Here is a 14,749-nt window from a genome sequence, read left to right on the forward strand (position 1 = left end):
TTCGGACTTTTGCCACGAAAAATGTAAGCCATGTGATATAAAGTTTCACCTCTTCTCTGTACCTGAAACTACAAATTCTCCCTTCTCTACATGATTCCCAACCCCCACCCCATATATACACAGGAAAACTTTATGGGTGCCTGATATCACTAAATTACTCTTCCCAGAAAGAAACACCAGCTCCGAATGGTTTAGACATTCAGCTGGAGTTGCACTAGCTCAGTGTGAGGTTCAACCATTTGTCAGAAAAAAAAAAAAACAAAAAAACAAAGAAACAAACTTGGGAGAAGTGATGCTAGAAAAGAGGTTTGCCATGAAAGTCAAGCAAGGCATGCAGCATGCCTCTAACCAGAAATCGTCATCCCACCCCGTTCTCCAAGTGAGAGGTTTGCCCTACACCCACAGTATCTATTTCACTAGCAAATAAACTTTCTGCTTCTCACCTAGAGACAAAAAATACACTGCATGCCATTTGCTATACTTATTTTCCTATTTACTATATTTGTCACAATTATATGAAACTGCTTTAAAAATTCAGGCTACTCATATTTCAGCAATTAATTAAAACCGAGCTTAATCAAAATAGACACCTGAAATTTTCCCATTTGCCCTTACGTTTAAAACAAATCCACAAAGAAGTTTCTTTTTGACACAGCAGGAACATGAAAACAAACTTTTGGATTCATGAACTCATCCAGCACTCTTTTTCTCAACAAAGTACGTAATTTGCTGGTGGCAATGCTGGTATAGTCAGTGGGCTCCAAATCACTATGTCTCCTATTACTACCTCCTTCAGTTTTAGCTTAATAATACCAATATCCCTACTGACATTATTTGCAGAAGCAAAAACTGTTCAGAGAATGTATAATATACCCAGGAATCACTGTGTCATCCATGTTAGATAAGAGTCATTCCACCAAATAGAATACTTTGTTGCCTAACGACCATAAGAACATTCTAAGAAATTTCTTTTGTTTTCTATAGAGCAAAATGTCTCACAGCTCCATATACAATGGCACACTTTAGCCTCAGCTTGCATTTAAAATACTAAGGCAACCTAAAAATGAATGTGTAAAAATATGTAACTACCAAAAGAAACATAGATCAAAACCTATGTTCTTACTATGGTGTACCAAGAGTGGTACATTAGTATGAATTTTGATTAAACATGTATCAAATGTAAGTTCTGCATAAAAACAGTGGTCAAAGAACACCATCAGCAAATGGAACACAGATGACAGAAAAATTCATTTAGGAACACGCTATACCAGCATAGAAACTAATAAGCTCTCTCTTAGGGTTGAATTTAGCAGAGTGACAAAATTTACTTGGACACTTAAAACACAGAATTTAGAGTCTCCTCGACCTGATCAATCAGCAATATACAACCTGTCATCATCTGTGGAAATCTACACACAAGCAACCAACATTTTACAGAGATTCTCCCATGATATGCTCCCACATAAAAGTCCAAAATATCAAAGTTTATAAATGAAATGGTAATTATAAAGACATCTACTGGGTCAGGAAATGTTTCAAGTTTCTAAAGAAGTTATAAAAGTGGGGTACAAGTTCACCACATCTTATATGACTATATCCAATGAAAACACTGTATCCACTCAAATTCCTAAACTGAGAAATTACATGCCCTCTCACTGGACCGATATCCTAAAAACGTGAAATTAAATGGATTTCTTTGCTGACTCATGAAGAATTTCAGGGCTACTAAATGTGAATAAGAAGTATAAAGACAATTATAAAACAACTTGATTTTATTAGATCACTTGTAGAACTACAAAGTAAAAATACAGTTTTAAACATAAACAGCTGGCTTCCCTATAACTGGTCATTCTTGAAAGGTTTGTTGTTCCCTATAACTGGACATTCTCTGGAAGAAACCATCACTACTATATTTCCCTACTTTATTTATGATACCATGTGGTGATTCACACTCTGCTTGGCAGTCCAGGAGAGAGTCTTAGAGCTTTAAAACTAAAAGGCAACTGAAAGATTCACCATCCTCAAAACGTGTAAACTGTGATCCAAGTATATTACATAATGAGCCTATAGTTACAATTGGTTAACACTTATGATTATGTTAGGTTCATCACCAATTTAGAGAGCAAATTATAAATAAGTAAACATTTATGCCATTTTACATTTTGGCAGATGGTTTTTCTGTGTTTGATTTTGATGGTTTTACTCACTCCGGGTATTTGTTTGGCCAGTATTTACAGACAAGTTCAGAGTCTACACAACTAGATAAGTGAACCTGCTATTATACAACCCTATGTTTTATCAGACTGAATGAGGCTAGTTTTTCTGACCTGAAAGAAACATTAGAGGTTTCTTGGAGGTTTCCCTATACGGAAGGAAACTAAAATACAGAGAAGTTAAGTGTCTTAAACAAAAATTCAACTTAACCACATTAAAGTCATATATATTTTAATATTTGTTTTCAAATTTGGAAATCTAAATATACTATTACTATCAGTGAATATTCTAGATATATTTAAAATATCCCAGAAATGGAAAACTAACTTTCGTCAATTGATTTAAGATAGACCATAAAATTTAACATTGAAATAGCCAAACAAACTTCAAAGGGGAGCCTCTAAGTCTGGAATCCTGGCTGTAAAGTGAGGATTCAGTTGATGTCCCTTCAGTCTTCGCCACCCCTGTTCAGTTTCTCACTTAACAGTCAAACACCGAGACTCAAGCTATATCTCCCACCCACGTCTATCACATATACATATCCAGTCAAGGCAGCGCCTCCAGTACCAAATACGGTAGATGGGAGCAACAGGAATTCTCATTCATCACTGGTGGGAATGCAAAATGGCACAGCCACTTTGGAAGACAGTATGGGAGGTTCTTACAAAGCTAAACATAGGCTTACCCTAAGACCCAGCACTCATGCTCCTAGGTAGTTACTCAAATGAACTGAAAGCTTACGTCCACATAAAAACCTGCATATGAATCCTTACAGCAGCTTTATACATAATTGCCAAAAGCTAGAAGCAACCCTGATATACTTCAATAGATGAATGGATAAACAAACTGAGGTACATCATTACATGATAATGAAATGGCAGATACATGACATGTATTTGTCAAAACCCACAGAACTGTGCAACCCAAAGAGTGAATCCGAATATAAACTATGACCTTTAGTAAATACTACTATATCACTATTGGTTCATCAATGTACCACACTATGCAAGACAGTAAAAATGGGAGAAAAGCATGTTGGCAGGGAGAGGTAGATGGGAACTATGTACTTGGGAGTAATTTTTCTGTAAACCTAAAACGGTCCTAAAAACTAAGGTCTATTTTAAAAAAGAACGGCATCTCATGAATTAGTAATTATCAAGAAATTTAAGTAAAACTACAAGGTTTAAATAATGTGAAAAGCAAAACACAAATGCAGTATTTCTTCCAAAAAACAAAAAAGCTGACAATTATACTATGATGCAAAAAGTAACAGAAATATGACCTTATCACTAAAATAAATAAATAAATCTGAAATATTCTTACCTGTCCTGTGACTGCTCTTCGTACATCCTCTCCTTGCCTTCTTTAAAGAGTCTTATTGCCCGTTTTGACTTTTTCATTAAACTGTCAATGTAGATTTTAAAATACTCATTCTCACTGAGTTGGGCAAGTTTTTGGTTGTCATCATATTTACTCAATATAAGTCGCAAATGTTGATATGTATCAGGTAAAATATCAAGTATGTATGGTGGGCTATTTTTCAACTGAAGTTTGGGATTTTGGCACAATCTGACCTAAAAAAGAGACAAAAATAAAATACTTTCATATGAATCACAATAACTTGTTTCATAGAAAAGTTATGAAATTCATCAAACTGTACTATTTCTTCATTTTCCATAATATAAATTTTGATCTTAAAATTACTATCTCCAAGCTACAAAGAATTGGTAAATATTTGCATCTGTCTTGATATAATTAAATCCAATTTTCTTCTCCTCCCATTCATGCTTACTATGTCACACCTTTACTTTCCACCTCTTAAGTTTTCTTTCTCTCTTCTACAGTATCCCATTGTTCATGGCTTCACAGAACTCCAATGTGCTAATTATTGTATACCACTTATAGTCTCTTTGTTTAAATAAAAATTAGGAAATGGGCGTCTTCTGCTGGCAACCAACGTCGCCTCACATTTAGATATCATTTTACTACACTGAACTCCCAGCTAAAGCTCTTTCATAGATTTTAATTAATGTTTTGGCATATTGTTCCTGAACCCTGAGGAGAATAAAACAAAGAAGTGCTATTTTAATAACTGAGTTATTAAGTAGTAAATGGGTATCAGGTCAGAGCGAGTCTTTTCCACCTCCCCATATTATATCCCGTGCCTGTAGACATGCGTTCCATAAAGATTCAGTCATTACATCGGGTGTCACCCAACCACTGGGGCATTTGGAGCTGCCTGCAGAACCTTCTGCTAGGATGAAAAAGTAGCAGCTCAACTACTATATTCAATTCTACATGTTCATGCAATTTAGTCAAAAGTTAGTTAACTCATCTTATTCCTCCTATCCCTCAAACCAGGGCATAAGGAACCACCCAATTAAATAATTTGTAAATGAATTCATTGGATACTGCCCAAGAGCACACATAATGTAAAGGTGCACAATCTCACAAAAAGCAAAGTGTACAAAGCAAAGGCAGCTTTACTGAGAAGCCAGTGAAGCATAAACTTGATGGTCCCTCAAATAGCTAGCCCTCTTCTAAGGCTTTCATCACATATTTTTGTAACACTTTCAAGAGCAAGATATTTTATTTTATTTTTTATTTTTGAGAGAGAGAAAAAGTGTGAGCGGGGGAGGGGCAGAGATAGGGGGAACCACAGAATTCAAAGCAGACTCCAGGCTCTGAGCCCCTCAGCACAGAGCCTGATGCATGGCTTGAACCCACGAACCATGAGATCATGACCTGAGCTGAAGTCAGTCCCTCAACAGACTGAGCAACCCAGGTGCCCCAAGAGCAAGAGATTTTAAACACAAGGTTAAGGGGCACCCGGGTGGCTCAATCAGTTATGCCTCTGACAGCTTGATTTTGGCTCAGGTTGACTGGAACCTGCTTGGGATTCTCTTTTCCCCCTTTCTCTGCTTCTCCCCCCGCCCCCTTCCCCCACCTCATGCTCTCAATCTCTCTAAATATAAATAAATAAATAAATAAATAAATAAATAAATAAATAAATAAATAAAATAAAAAAACACACAATTGGTTATGATTTCTTTTTCCAGTATGACTTCCCTTTCATCACACTTAACCTCCTGTTGGGTGGCACTGAAGTGGCTGTAGGTATTTTTCAAATCTGGCTGATGGGAATTTGAGTTGGAAAATACATTTAGTGTGGCTTTAGTAGAAGGTATGTGAGATGCACAGTTATTTCCAGGACTAGTTAAAATATTGTCAGCTAATGCAACAACAACAACAACAACAAAAAATGGATTCAGGAATACTTCAAGTGCCCATCAAGCAGCACACAGCATAGGAGCAAGAAGATCCAATTCCAGTTTGGTAATTTAAACATGTCCAATGGTACCCAAGACCATTTGGCATATTAAATAATGCCAAATCATTAGAAAAGTATAGTTAAAGGGGCTGATAAAGCTTTTTACCCTCCTTTTACTTTGTGACACTTTGATATAATCAGAGAGGCTCATTCTGTCCTAACGACTGATGAAATACTAAACAGGTCAATGATTGAATAAATTCTGGTTGAAACAGCATATAGTTTTTCAATTCTTAAAAAATAAAATAGTATCACAAGTATGCACGAATTTCAAAAATATTGCCAGCAACATCATACAGCAGACACAGTTTAATTTCAGCAACATAAAACTTGCTACAGCACCTCACAGATTGATAAATTATTAACTTGTAGTTAGGGGACTATCCAGTTTCAAATTAATTTCCTCTACCGGTGAACTTTTTAACTGATAAAAAAAAAATTTCTTTCAGGTATTTTCTTCAGATATTCCAAATAAATATTCTTTAACAGATTTTTTTAAGTGTTACAGATTTTTAATTTGCTATTCTCTACCTGACCTTTTTCTCATTTGCTTTATTTAAATTGTAATTCTATCTGGGAATTTATTATTTTATTCGGTACAACTGTTTGCATAACTACTATATACCAGGTACTGAGCTTAGTGCCAGGAAATTATAGATGACTACAACATACTTCCTGCCTCAAGGAGTCTGGCAGAAGAGACCTAGTTCTCTATAATTAACTTAGGAGCAATGTAATTCTTGCTCTGAGGGATTTTAGGAAAGATCCTGTCCAATCCATTCATTTTCAGATAAAGAAACTAAGAACTACAAAGATTAAGGGACTATTAAAAAATCATTAATCCAACACAAGAGCCTGCATCTTCTGAATCTCAGGCTGATCTTCTTTCTAACTATATCACAATTTAATTAGAATTAGGCATATAATTAATGATCTCTGGCTAACCTCATTTACATTTTTATTTTTATGCCATTTGCAAATTTACATGAATTTCAGGACCCATTTGTTAATTCTACAAACATTTCTGTTTCAGGCATTGTTACAGGCCCTAGGGAATGCAGAATGAAATAAATCACAGACCTGTCCTCAAGGAGTTTTCTAGTGAAAAAGACTGATGGCTTAAAAAGAATTCCAGGAGACATTAAGTGCTATGATGGAGGAGAGTACAATGTGCTGGAGGAGAAAATCAGCAGCTCACTCATATTTTGACATGAAGATATCAAGAAAGGCATTCCTAAATTTGCAAAAGGAATATTCCAGGCAAAAGGGTATGCAAAGGCTTAGGAGGCACTAGAGAATAGATCAGAAAGAAAGGAGTCGATGCAGTCATTCTAAAAGGTAAAGGCACAGGAAGCCTAGGGTTGAGTGGCACAAGGCCCCTGTAGGCCACACAGTTTTCTAAATTTGCATTTGGGAAAGTGTAACATACAATGCTGATATGCTGCTGAGTACACAGTTGATCAGTTGGATTAGCATTAAACTCTGTGATTTATGCCAGCTTCTGCCAAAAATGAATAACCCTACACCAGGACTATGACTTCTAGGCAGGTCAAATTCAATTCGATAAATATTTATTGAGTGCCTGCTACGTGCAAGTAACTGTGAAAGCCAGAGAAAGAAAAATTGCTTTTCTAAAAACAGTATGTTAAGGAGAAAAATCAAGCTCACCACAAGGTTCAAGTTCAGATTCAAATGACTTAGCCGTCTTCTAGAAATATCTAAGTTGCTTCCTAAGATGAAAGGTGGTCCCAACACAGAAAAGCTTTAAAAAGAACAAATCTACAATCTTATTATACAATGACGAACTTTTTAACACCAGTGCATAAAAGGACTGGTTCATTAGCAATGTTACTCTTTGCTTTTAAAGGAAAAGGCAAAACATTTACCACTGAATTAGGCCACAAACTCCATGAGAGTCATTGACTCAAAGAGTTTTAGAGCTAAAGAGGACCTTGGAAATCACTATGACCAATTCCCTCCTTTTTACAGAAAAATACTACAACACAGAAATGGAACATAGCTGAGTTTACTGCTCTCAACCCACTAATGTCTAGACTTGAGAGAGTCAGGCATTCTCTCCATAACAGTATGCAACTACCTACTGTATTTGTTTAAATGTATTTAGAGATTTTTAAGGGGGCCTCTCTGTATATGTCCATACCATTTCACATACATAAAAATATATGTCTAATCTTTACATATGCTGTACACATACAATATGTATTCACATACATTAAATATATCTTCAACAGTATCAAAGCAAAGGCACAAATATAAACACAGGATTTACTAGTGCTATAAGAATTTTCAAAGCCATCAATTATTCTTGGAAAACTCTTGCATTTAAAGAGTTTCTCCACTGAGCCTTAATTAAAACTTCTAATCAAAAGGTAACAAAAAGGTATTAGGTCAGCTAACATATTTCTTAGGTTCAGGACCCAGCCCCCGAAATGCATGAAAGAAATTCTCCTGAAACAAATGGCAAACTTCACCAGTAAGGAATTGTGCCTATACTGTAACAGACTTTCATTATAGAGCACACCTCACTTCACAGGGCATTCAGTTATATTAAATCATGTACCCCTGAAGTGAAATATCCCATTTTTAACAACAGTATGGAAAGCCTGAAAGAATCCCCTGTCTGTGCTCCTCACGTAAATGTTTTAAGAGATTCCTTACTGCAATTACACAAAAGTATATCATTATGATAAAAAGCATCTATGAGTTGAGTTCTTCCCATTTTAATTTAGCAAATCATCCTAAGTGTATAAAACTATATAAATGTATCCAGTATAAAATGTAAAAAGTGTAAAGATAATACAAAAACCCTTTCTACATAGAGTATTAATTGGGCAAAACAAGTAATTAGCATATCAAACTGGTCAGGAGTCTAGTGTATTAATTGTGGTAGGATTTAGGGGCAACTACCCAATCATTTATGGTTTTCAATGAAGGTTTCTTTAAAAGATTTACATAAACACATTAAATAATTGACTAGTTGTAACTAAACTATCAATTGTGTATTCATTTGTTCACTTTCCTCCAAATAAGAACAGATCTTCCTTAAGGGTGGAAAACATATCTCTCTCACTGGTCTGTCTCCATCACCTAATGTAGAATCTTGCAGAGAGTAAATGCACAATAAATACTTGATGGAGGAAAGAAAGTGTAGAAGGGAAAGAACAAAGAACTTCTCAGAAGAAGGTAATATTATACATAGGAAAACCACACCTAGAATGACTAAACCTGTCTAAACGAGTACAAAGTTTTGAAAAGAATTTGATCATATCAAAAATTAGGGGGTGAAGATCTTTTTGATTCACTTCTCACGGAAAGGGGAAGAATCATATTATTCCATGGTCTGCTTGAATCTTCATACTATGAACACAGATGCTAGAATCAATCAAACCTAAGATCTGGTGCTGCCATTTATTAGCTTTACAACTTTGGGCCAGTTTCTTCCTTTAGAAAACTCTTTGGATGTTATAATTCTTAGAAAAAGAAATGTAAAGTGCTCTGCACAGTACCTGGCACATAGTTGACGCTCACTACTTTTTAGAACTTCCCCTTCCATATTTTATATTATACCACAACATGGTCAACTCTGCAGATTTTGCCAACATAGATAATTACACCAAGGGCACTGACTGCTCTGTTGAAGATCATTAAGAGTTTCTTTGAGATCCTGAAGTTCTTCACACTACCTGAAACCCTGTAAAAGTCTGGAGTGTTTTGTTCAAGAAAGCAGCAAACAAGGCTAATAATACATCAGCAGTAAGTACTCAGCTGATGTGGAATCTGAACAGGTAGAACATTTAATAACTTTTTTTGTTATTGCTATTGGAAGATAGCATGAGTCAGTCAGAGTGGCTAAAATGAACAAATAAGGAGACTACAGATGCTAGAGAGGATGTGGAGAAACAGGAACCCTCTTGCACTGTTGGTGGGAATGCTAACTGGTGCAGCCACTCTGGAAAACAGTGTGGAGGTTCCTCAAAAAATTAAAAATATATCTACCTTATGACCCAGCAATAGCACTGCTAGGAATTTACCCAAGGGATACAGGAGTGCTGATGCAGAGGGGCACTTGTACCCCAATATTTATAGCAGCACTTTCAGCAATAGCCAAATTATGAAAGAGCCTAAATGTCCATCAACTGATGAATGGATAAAGAAATTGTGGTTTGTTATGCAGATCCTGAGAAACTTAACAGTGTTAAGACCATGGGGGAGGGGAAGGGGAAAAAAAAAAAAGTTAAAGAGGGAGGGAGCCAGACCATAAGAGACTCTTAATAACTGAGAATAAACTGAGGGTTGATGGGGGGTGGGAGGGGTGGGTGATGGGCACTGAGGAGGGCACCTGTTGGGATGAGCACTGGGTGTTGTATGGAAACCAATTTGACAATAAATTTCATATTAAAAAAAAAGGGAAGATGACATGAGTATATTTAACAATTATTTAAATATTAATACGTTAAAGAGCTAAAAGTTTGGTCACTTATTTTCAAAATGCTTCCTTCATTACCAGGAAAGTATCAGCAACTTACAATTATATATTTAAAAACAAAACAAAAACCTTAACTATATGCCCAAGCAGAGTGGATAAAAATAGTATTGTGGCATGATTTAAGTCACAGCATGTTTCTAAAATGATCTTAATCTGTAAGATAAAAACTTATTTCCAATGTTTTACTTATATACACATTTCATTGCTGAAGACTGATTAAAATATACATTGTTCATTCTGTAATAAACAGTTTTAAAACATGGATTCAACACTACAAATGTTATTCCTTAAATCACTTCATGAGAACCCAATGTAAAATTTACAAAATCTCTCAACACTCTGTGTATTTCCTAACTTCTCTCTTATCTAAGTAGAAGTTAGTTATCTACCCCAGTTCACTCTTCAACTTGTTCTTACCCTTTTCCTCCCACACTGTAATCTTCTAGGATGCCACTTTATTATTTCTTCTTTCTTTGCATTTTAAATCACTCTCTACCTGTATCCCTTCCCTTCAATCTGTGAAGCTCTCCTATAGCACCCACACACACACAATGTTATGTTCTACTCAAACCGGCAAGCTATCTATGAGAACTTTCTTCTTTTCACCAGTTGTCACACTTCTAGAACGACTGTTAAATGACCCACACACTCTTTTTAATCTAGTGCCCTCACGTAAATGAAACCACTCTTGAAAGGTCAACAATGGCCTCTACTCATGAAATTTAGCAACTTCTTCAATTTTCATCCTGCTTGGTTTTCTCCACTTGGACTTGAACTTGGTTTTCTCAGAATGTGAAACTATCTCCTTAATTGAAGCTGTCTCTACCCAAGAAATCAATATGCCCTAATTCTTTTCCAACCTCTCATCAGTGTTTTTTGTAAGATTCTCTCTCCTTCACTGCCATCTAATTATAAGTACAACCCCACAGAGCCAAAATGCCAATCTCTGACTTTTTCTCGGACTCTCATCTTCTGCTCTGCATTGCAAATCTCTTGCTGTTCTACAACTTGAAATGCAAACTCTGTGGGCATATCTACTAAACATATGTCTCTAGTTTCAACTTCTCTCTTTAACTGCACATTCAACTTTTTGACTTCAAAATGGGTTTCACTCTGGCATGTCAAACTCAACATAGCCAAAAACAAACACAGGCACCAACTCCCAGGCTTCCTCTTTTTCTTACTATGTTCCTGATCTCTTTAAGGGCATCACTGCCTTCAAGCTAAACACCTCGAGTCACTTTCACTTCACCTTCTCTTTCATCCTCTATCTCTAAAGGGTCACCAGATCTGTAACTTTTATCTCCAAAGTGCCTCCCATGTTTGAACCCATACTCGCTATACAGACTCTCAATTCTCTAGCTCAGCCCTTCATTATTTCTTGCCCAGTCTGTTTTAATTTCCCTGGATCATTACTCCTACTTTTAAGTTTCTTTTCTCTTAATCCATCCTTTTCAGAGTCAAGAGAGTAATCTATCACAGCATAGCCTTGACTGTTTTTCACACTCTGGTCAAAGATTTTAAATCCAGTCTAAACTCCTTGAAAGAGCAGAAAGCCTCTTCATCTTTCTCAAACTTACCTTCTTAACAATCTCCCTTTCCCCACATTCCTTCAGCATGATGTGTCCTCCACCTCACTGGAATCCAAAACATCCTCAAAAGAGAAGCGGGCTAATACCTCTACCATGCCTCATTCCATGTCAACTCTTCACCTTAGCAAGCGCATTCTCCTCCACCACATCCTAAGTCACAGCACTTTATTTATATCCCATTACAACACTTACTACACTCTGTAGTATGTAGAATACACTATACTACATAGAATGGAAGGGGTATTTACAAATCTCTTTCCATAAATGGAATTTGATAAATGAATGATGAAATCAATAGACAGGATATAAAGCAACTTCAAAGAAAGGAAAAGTTGATTCAAATGAATGGTAAAGATTTTATAAGAGTTAAAAAAGATTACTAACTAGGACACCTAGGTGGCTCAGGCAGGCAAGCGGCCAGCTCTTCTTGATTTAGGCTCAAGTCATGATCTTGGTGTTCATGAGATCGAGCCCATGTTGGGCTCTGGGTTCTATGATGACAACATGGTGACTACTTGGGATCCTCTCTCTCCCTCTTTCTCTGCTCCTGCTCCACTCACACTGTCTGTCTGTCTGTCTGTCTCTCTCTCTCTCTCTCTCTCTCTTTCTCTCTCAAAATAAATAAATAAGCATTTTTTAAAAATTACTGATTAAAGCTTCTGTTAAATGAATGCCCTATACCACAAGGATAAACCAAGGTAACTTGGTAGGATTCTTTTTAATGTCTTACTTTATAAAAGTTTTTCCTAGAAGTAGAAAAGTAGCAAACTTTGGGATCACTTCATTTATCTAAGCACAAATTCAAACTTTCAGTATTAAAACAAAATTGTCCGGATATTTAATGTGTTATCTACCCAAGTCAGGCAGTGCCCATGATTCTGCTAACACGGAACAACTTCACTGAGGAAAAGAAAATATGTGAAGAATAATTCAAATAAATGCTATTCCCTATTCCAAGGGCCTAAGGATGGTGGTATCTCAAACCCAACAAACACAAACAATAGGCATCCAAAACCTAAGTTTCATCCCACATATAATTTTTTAGACTTATGGGGAATTCACCTTAGAAAAAAATACCTACTATTAGTTTTTTTTTTTTTTAAATAGCATGTATTCCAAGCATCTTTGATTGACAAACTTTAAAATATATCATGGTTGCAGTAAAATTATAAAGACAGAGAATGAATTGCATTCCAAGCTTGACAAATGTACTGAATATACTGAGGGTAAAAGGCGGAAAAGGCTATTTGGCATCATCGCTTTTTAAATGCTTTTAAAACTCTTTCAATAATGTAATTTCAAATAAATGACAAGGACAGCAAGACAAAACGTAGGCAGGTATTCAACTTGCTTTGCTCTTTGGCATCAATTAATTAGTTTCTAATTTCCTGAACATCCATGTAAGTCCAGTACATTTAGTAACTATTAGATGGAAAACTGTTTCTTCCCTTTTCCATCACCTGGCTAAGACACTTATGAAAACCATGCTCAGGAACCTCGCATGAATAAATTATCATTCCTACCATACTGATTAGCAATCATTTCCTTACCCTCACCTCAGCACTTCCAACAAGAGTACAATAATGCTGTTCCTAAAGGTAGTGCCCAGCAGAATCCAGACAGACAATTGTCTGAAAGGCAGCCAGAAAAACAAGGTGGATACTCTTCACTTTGCCCCCAGTGTACTTCATACACGTCTGTATTACAGCCTTGTCCATACTACATGGCAATTACCTAGTAAATATAATAAGTAAATAATAAATTACCATGTATATGTCTGGCTCCGATGTGGGTCTGAGTTTTTTGACAGGTCAAAGGCAAAGATACATCTTATGTAGCTTCATCCCTAGCAATAAGCACTTATTGTTGAACACAGTATAGGCCCTCAGTAAATGCTGACTAAGTGTTTAAGAAACCCATCTCTGTAACAGCTTTGGAACAAACTCCACATTCCAGGTATTTTTGAACCGAGATATGTATTCAAGAATAATAGTTCTGTCACTGTATCAACCAGGCATCCATGGACCTGAAGAGTCTGGGGTTAGCTACTGACTTAAACTGACACATAGAGCTAAGGCCAAAAACTACATCTAAATGGGATGCTTTGGGATATGTTACTGTTCTTTTTCTCAATAAATGTACCTTGCTAACTCTGTGCCACTGATGTTTTATCACAAAACACTTCACATGTCACAAAAAACACAACTGAGCAATGACTCCCTCCTACTCTCAGTGACCTTGTATAGAAGGTCTGCCCTCTGAAACCATAACAATTAGTTGGAACTGGAATCCCAGTTGACTGTTTTAAATCCTAGAGGCCAGGGAATGGGAAGACTACACACTTATTGGATATTTCTCCTACAGTCTGAGACCATTTCATATCTCCTGCAAAATAAGTGATTTTACTTTGAAGGTAGCTGAAACATACTGAACTTTAATCTGGTTTCATGTTTATACTTCTAAGATCTGCCCTTGTTGAAGAAGCTTCCTAAAGACAAAAATATTAACTAAATATTTAACCCTGCCTTTTACGTAACTACCAGTTAGGCTTGACGGTTACTTTTTCTGTTATTCACAAGCTACACTCATGCTTATTGCAGTTATTTTATGAAACGGTTAGGTAATGTGTCAAGGGATTAACTTTTGGACTAATAATAAAGATCCTGATGTAATCAGCAGGACAATGTTGAGGTTATGAACCACTTCCTTCACCACTGACAAAGAAAATAAAGGTAAACACATGTGGGGGGATGATGCTTCTGCATTACACAATTAAATAAAATATATTTTCAGTTAGTAACTCTCAATGCCTTTTTATTAGCGTGTGATCGAGTAGTAATAAACATCCTGAACTCTTTTATAATGATTTATGTGATTTCCCTCCATAAAACCCATGGATGCATTTGTAAATGAACACAATTTTTATTCTTGACAAATAATGAAGACAAATAGGGAAAGCCATACCAATGCACCTTTGCCAGCACCCAAACCCTCATCCCACTAAGTACAGACTGTCAATAATAGTTTCCCTTATGAGTCGAGTTTCTCGATTGGAGAGGCTAAACCCAAACCCACAAAAGGGTTAATAAAATAAACAATGGCAGA

At 36.2% G+C, this 14,749-nt stretch overlaps 1 protein-coding gene across 6 annotated transcripts in view; it reads right to left on the reverse strand.

The window, feature by feature from the left end:
- The window catches only part of CBLB (Cbl proto-oncogene B), a 221,128-nt gene that overhangs the window by 192,381 nt on the left and 13,998 nt on the right, over window positions 1–14,749 (reverse strand). For all 6 annotated transcript variants that reach the window (XM_042955715.1, XM_042955716.1, XM_042955717.1 and 3 more), the window contains one exon: window positions 3,538–3,788. In XM_042955715.1, coding sequence (XP_042811649.1) covers window positions 3,538–3,788 — 251 coding nt within the window. The remainder of the gene's footprint in view (window positions 1–3,537; window positions 3,789–14,749) is intronic.

Source organism: Panthera leo, chromosome C2, assembly GCF_018350215.1.
Source record: "Panthera leo isolate Ple1 chromosome C2, P.leo_Ple1_pat1.1, whole genome shotgun sequence".
Classification (NCBI taxonomy): Eukaryota; Metazoa; Chordata; class Mammalia; order Carnivora; family Felidae; genus Panthera; species Panthera leo.